The sequence below is a fragment of the Nicotiana sylvestris genome, chromosome 5, assembly GCF_000393655.2.
Source record: "Nicotiana sylvestris chromosome 5, ASM39365v2, whole genome shotgun sequence".
Classification (NCBI taxonomy): Eukaryota; Viridiplantae; Streptophyta; class Magnoliopsida; order Solanales; family Solanaceae; genus Nicotiana; species Nicotiana sylvestris.
In genome coordinates this window covers 79,281,316-79,287,814 of record NC_091061.1, presented here as the reverse complement: position 1 = coordinate 79,287,814, position 6,499 = coordinate 79,281,316, and the positions used below count along the sequence as shown (strand labels likewise).

The window sequence follows — 6,499 nt, the reverse complement described above, 5'->3', positions numbered from 1 at the left end:
TTTTTTCCCCAGCAGAACTATCCAAGATTCAAACTTGCAGCAACAATAACAACTTACTAAAATTTCACCAGTGAGGCCTGAGAATATTAAAATGTATGCAGACCTTACCCCAGTCCTGAAGGAGATAGAGAGACTGTTTTCGGAAGACCCTCGACTCAGAAATAATAGATTTGTGACAACAAAATCCGAAAAATAATAACAACAATATGAAAGACAACAAATAAATAAAAAAACAGTAACACAAATATTATGCAAAAATGTAAAACATAATATAAATCGCTAGCACAACTAAAAAAAACACTATCAAACTCCCGGTACAGTGAGGGAAACTGGGACAAAGAGTAAAACCGTGGAGATTCAAACTACTCCATTCTTGCAAGATTCAAACTTGCAAGAATTGAAATTTCATGAGCCTCTTCTAGGCCAAAACAGTGGAGAAAACCGACTCAACAAACCACAAGTTATGAACCAAGTAGATAATGCTAACCGAACCACAAAGAAAAGAAAATCCTTCCATATAAACTCCAAGAGTGTCCCCGAACGAATGCTCAATTTGATCCCCTGCATCCTTCCGAGTCATGATCGGCGAAGTTTCTTCAAGATTGGGTCTCATCAATGCTACATAATTTTTCAAGAACTAAATTTTCATGTCAGTCTTGAACTCACTTCTGTGAGAAAGAAATCGTGGGAGTTGCAAGACACAAATGTATCCGGGTCGTGGCTATGAAAAAGAAGAAAAAAGTTCGAGAAGCAGAATTCTATACAAAGAAAAAATTTAAGACATGGAGTCATTAGGTTTCTTTTTTCTGTTGGAATAGTATTTTTTTCTTTGCCTATTCTCGTGGAAGTATGCATAATAGACAAGGGGGCATGGCCGGTTCAAGGAAGAAAAAAAAACAAGGAATGGATCACGGACCGGATCTGGAGGTTTCGGCCATTGCAAATGTCAAAATCCAGCAACGGGCTACTGACGTTCACCTGCCAGACGAAACTCGTGGAAGTATGCATAATAGACAAGGGGGCATGGCCGGATCAAGGAAGAAAAAAAAACAAGGAATGGATCACGGACCGGATCTGGAGGTTTCGGCCCATTGCAAATGTCAAAATCCGGTTTTAGAAGACGAAACTGACGTTCACCTGCCAGCCTAATTGACCCCGGAATCGTATCCGGCTTTCCAGCAACGGGCTACTGAAATATCCGGTTCTCTTATTCACCAAACCGGTCCAGTCCATATTTTGACCCTTAAATTATAGAAGCAAATGGTCGGGTCAACCCGAACTTCAAAATTCCCGACTTACAATCCCAACCGGTCATCCTTCGACTTTCTCTCTCTGTATAAAGTAAAAGGAAAAAAACCAATCCGCAATCCCTAACTCGGTTTCTCCCATCTTTCTCTTATCAAAAAAGCGGAAAAAGAATTTACAAGTAAGTTTTCTATTTTACGCCTTGAGATTATTCATTTTATCCTTATAAATATACATGGGATTTTAATATTGTTTTAGACTCTGATATAGATTGAAGTTAAAAGAGTGATTAAAGAATTTGTAAATGTAAAATGGATTCTAATTTGGAACCAGTGCCAGTTACTTCACAAAAACATGACCCCGCATGGAAGCATTGTCAAATGTATAAGAATGGGGCTAGGGTGCAGCTAAAGTGTATATATTGTGGAAAAATATTTAAGGGTGGTGGAATTCATAGGATTAAAGAACATCTTGCGGGTCAGAAAGGTAATGCATCTACTTGTTTGAGAGTTCAGCCTGATGTTCGCCTTTTGATGCAAGAGAGCTTAAATGGGGTTGTAATGAAGAAGAGAAAAAAACAAAAGCTTGCTGAGGAAATATCAACTTATAATGTTGGCACTAGTGAGATTGCTGCATTGACTAATAGTTGTGGCCTGAATTCTGAAGTCGACTTGCTTCCAATGCCAGTTGAAGCTCTTGAACAAACCTCTAATTTGTTTTTGAATCGAGACCACGGATGTAATAAATTGGGTGGTAGGAAGAAAAAAGGTAGGATCAGGAAAGCCTCTTCTTCAAATAATAACGCCATGGTTCTTGCAATGAACCAGGCTGCAATGTCGAAAAGAGTGAATAATCATGTCCACATGGCAGTAGCCAGATTCCTTTTAGATGCCAGGGTGCCTCTTGATGCTGTAAATTCTGTTTATTTCCAACCGATGATTGATGCGATCGCTTCACAAGGAGCAGAAGTTACAGGCCCTTCTTACCATGACCTTAGAAGCTGGGTTCTAAAAGCTTCAGTTCAAGAAGTGAGGAACGACTTTGATCAATGTTCAAGCACCTGGGCAAGGAGTGGTTGCTCTGTTTTGGTTGATGAGTGGATTACAGGTAAGGGTAGAACACTAGTAAACTTTTTGGTCTACTGCCCCGAAGGAACAATGTTTTTAAGGTCTGTGGATGTATCTAGCATAATAAATTCTCCGGATTCTCTTTATGAGTTGCTTAAGGAGGTAGTGGAGGAAGTTGGTGTGAGAAATGTGTTGCAAGTAGTAACTAGTAGCGAGGAGCGATATATTATTGCTGGGAAAAGGCTCACTGATGCTTACCCTACACTCTTTTGGACTCCTTGTGCTGCTCACTCCGTTGATTTGATGCTCGAGGACATAAAAAGACTTGAGTGGATCAATACAATAATGGAACAAGCAAAGTCTATATCAAGATTCATCTACAATAATAACATTCTCTTGAGTATGATGAGAAAGTTCACCTTTGGAGTTGACTTAGTTGATCTAGGAGTTACACGCTCGGCAACTGACTTTCTGACACTAAAACGAATGGTAAGTATCAAACACAATTTGCAATCAATGGTTACTTCTGTGGAATGGATGGAGAGCCCACATTCAAAGAAACCAGAGGGGTTCGCTGTGCTAGATTATATCAGTAATCAGTCCTTTTGGTCTACTTGCAGCTTGATTACACGCTTGACAGATCCCATCTTGAGGCTTTTGAGGATAGTCTGTAGTGAGGAGAGGCCTGCGATGGCATATGTTTATGCAGGGCTCTATCGAGCAAAAGAAACAATTAAGAGCGAGCTTGTGGATAGGAAGGATTACTTAGTTTATTGGAATATTATAGATCACAGGTGGGAACCACTTCAGCGACATCCTCTTCATGCTGCGGGGTTTTACCTCAATCCCAAGTTTTTCTATACTACTGCGGAAGAGTTGGGCCTCCATATCAGATCACTTTTATATGATTGTATAGAGAAATTGGTTCCTGATCCTAAAATCCAAGACAAAATTGGGAAAGAAACTACTTCTTACCACAATGGTGCTGGAGATTTTGGGAGGAAAATGGCAGTGAGAGCCAGAGACTCTCTTTTTCCTGGTGAGTGTCATTCCATGAAATGGATTCCTGTGTACACCTACTATTTGTGTGGTTTAAATGTCCAAACTATTAGTGGTTTGGCAAAGTTACTTTAATCAACTTGAATATGACCTCTTACCTATGTTCTGGGAGTTTCTTGTAGGTAGAGTGTCAAATGCCAGTATCTCTATCCCTCTTCAGTCTAACTCCTCTCGGATAGTCTAGTGGTCGCAATCATCATTGGAAGAATCACTTCATTCAAAACAAATTTACATATTATATTTTCTTTATTCATTTCTATTTCTTGTTTAGTTCCCTTTTCTTTCTAGTGTGTCGGCTTATGGCGACAAGCTTTTATTTGTATAGGCTTGATAGAAATTGATGGATACTTATTTTTCTTAAGATCCTTTGATCAGAGAAAATCTCTTTTTGTTAACGGACGCAAGCAAGTTCGAACCATGCTCTGTTGCATAGAATGTATTCTTCTAGTTACAAGAAACCATGTAAACATGTTTGCATTCTTGGTCAAGGTTTCAAGCTGCGTCAGTTGTTAACTAGTATCTCTCCCATTAAATTGCCCTTTGTTTGCATATATTTGACATTACAGATTATGGAGAAAAGTTAAATTCTTTTTTGTCCAACCATGTCAGTTTCTTTAGTTCTGTAATTATTGGATTTTGGCAAAGCAAATTAACAAGTAGTAATAATTTAGCATCACACTCCTGGGAATGTGAGTATTTGTCTGTTTCAAAAGTGTGTAAAGTCATTACGTTGTAATTCTTGCAGCTGATTGGTGGTCAACTTATGGTGGAGGATGCCCAAATTTGGCTCGCCTGGCCATCCGTATTCTCAGTCAAACATCAAGTTTGATCAGGTTCAAGCCAGGTCGAATTCCTTTAGAAGAGATGCATGAGACAAAAAATTGCATTGAGCATCAAAGACTTAATGATCTTGCTTTTGTTCACTACAACTTGTGGCTGAGGCAAAGGTAAAGGGAGAAATTTACAAACTGTTGTCCTTTTCTTGAGATGAAATAGAGTTTGTCTAATTTATTGCTTCCAGCAATAGGAAAAACATGGATCCGGACTGTATGGACTCCATCTCCTATGACAAAATGGAGCTTGTTCATGACTGGGTTTCCAGAAGGGAACTAAGCTCGGAGGACATGGAAAGTTCAGACTGGATGACAGTTGACCCACCTTCAGGCAGCATAGCTCCCTTAGGTCCACTAGTTGATGATATTGAAGCCTTAGGTGCAGGTAACTTATGTTTCTCACTTACGAAATCTTTGTTAGTTGCAATCTTTTGACGATCATGACCGTCTACCACAGGTTTTGATGATTTTGAAATTCTTGGTGGGGGCCCAAAAGATAGTGAAGAAGAGAATGGAGAGGAGAATACTATAAATAAGTGAACTTTTGCTATAGAAGATTCTTGTTCTGTTGGAAGGAAATGGGAAGATTATGCTGAGTCCAGTGTGGTGGTGAGGTGGACCTTAATTTTAAGCCATAACAAATGGTAGCGAGCAAAATTGAAGATTTGGTGTCGATGCTCAGTTGTTATGTGCTATTCCTCTACACAAGCTTGTTTCGTTTGTATCTTCCCATTACTGCTGATAGCAATCTCATGTAGCATGTGATGTAGACATTAATCTCTTTTTCTTTAAATAGAAGCTGTTGCCTGTTAGGCAGGCCTTGTTTGTTGAATGGTGTGACTGATTGAGAATCTGGAATCATTCCGAGAAGTCATTGGTATCTCAGCAATGCAGAGCAGCTGGACTAAATCTTTCTTTAGAAGAATATAGGGAGGGGGAAAGATTTTTTGAAACTGGTTCTGATTTTTCTACTTTCCTCCTGCATCTTGGTGAAGTTCCAGAGTTTCCGGGTGGATTCTTTTCTTGCATCTGTGGAAATTGCATCAAATTTTGGGAGTTGACAGGCCGAGCTAGAATGTTATCCTTCTTTTCTGAAGCTCGATTGAAATTACATGTAGATTATGTTCATATTTTTGAATGTCAACTGCCTTTCAGGTTTTACATCCGATGTTCTTTCGTTCATTAGCTTTTTTTTTTTTAATGGCGGTGGAGATCCTGTCAGGAAATGTTATTACTGGCACTCGTTTCTTTTTGCTTATCTTTCTTGCTTTCTTTCCATGAGCATAATGAAGGTTTGCTGGACTTTTTGAACAAAAAGAAGTAGCAACGCTAAGGCGTCCGAATTTCATTTACAGTGAGAGTGTCGACTTTCACATTCGTCTTCTGCAGCTTCGATGCAAGCCAGCCAAAAGATACCGAGACATGACAACGCATGGACATTGGAAGATGATTTTTGGTAAAGAGATGCAGAGGGAGTTGGTAGGAGAAGACAATTAAAGGATCGGATTTTAACAGGTGCTTGTAAGTATCTTCCCATATTTGGTATTTTCATAAGATGGGCAAGTCCCGAAAGTGATCTTAGGTGGGCACATACTCTGCAGTAAGCTACACAGCAGGACATAAATATACAAAACTTGGAAAATAAACTAAGGGTCTGTTTGGAAAGCCACCCAGTAATTGAAATTGGTGTAACAACCTAGTAATTACGATAACCTGTTTGTTTGTTATAACGTAATTACAGTGTAATTACAAGCGTACTGTTTGGTTGCACAAGTGTAATTACAAGCGTACTGTTTGGTTGCACAAGTGTAATTATACAGTTAGATAAATTTTAACAACCCAGTAAAATTTCACTAGTGAGGTCTGGGGAGAGTAGTGTGTACGTAGACCTTACCCCTATCCCGAAAGAGTAGAGTGGTTGTTTCTGAAAGACCTCGGCTCAAGAAAACAAAAAAACAAAAGGAGACAATATTAGAATCACCATAAAAATCATAGGAAAAATAGGAACAACATGAAACCCAGAAGAAAGATGCAAAACAAAAGCGATAGATAGATAAATTTTAAATGAAGTAATTATCAAAACTTAAGAGTTAATATAATAATATATGCCTATAAATATTTTTTTTAAGAATAAATGATATTAAATTTAATATTTAAGATGCATATTTTTTCTTGAATATACATTAATGAGTAATTATATATTTATAACTAATATTGTAAAAATAACTGATACATATTTTCCAAATTTATTATATTTAGTTTAGTTAATTAAAAAAACTATAAATATATGTTTTG

The 6,499-nt window shown here is 38.1% G+C and overlaps 1 protein-coding gene across 3 annotated transcripts; it reads left to right on the top strand.

The window, feature by feature from the left end:
- Nucleotides 1-232: 232 nt before the first annotated feature.
- Nucleotides 233-5,401, top strand: LOC104234001 (uncharacterized). 3 transcript variants are annotated; one of them, XM_009787489.2, is made up of 5 exons: nucleotides 233-1,426; nucleotides 1,579-3,351; nucleotides 4,117-4,318; nucleotides 4,393-4,589; nucleotides 4,662-5,401. In XM_009787489.2, coding segments are annotated over exons 1-5 (2,256 nt in total). In that variant the 5' UTR covers nucleotides 233-1,425; the 3' UTR covers nucleotides 4,745-5,401. The 3 variants fall into 3 exon arrangements, with proteins under 3 accessions (XP_009785791.1, XP_009785787.1, XP_009785789.1); XM_009787485.2 differs by having other exon boundaries at nucleotides 233-3,351; XM_009787487.2 differs by having other exon boundaries at nucleotides 234-3,351; nucleotides 4,399-4,589.
- The last annotated feature ends 1,098 nt before the right edge of the window (nucleotides 5,402-6,499 follow it).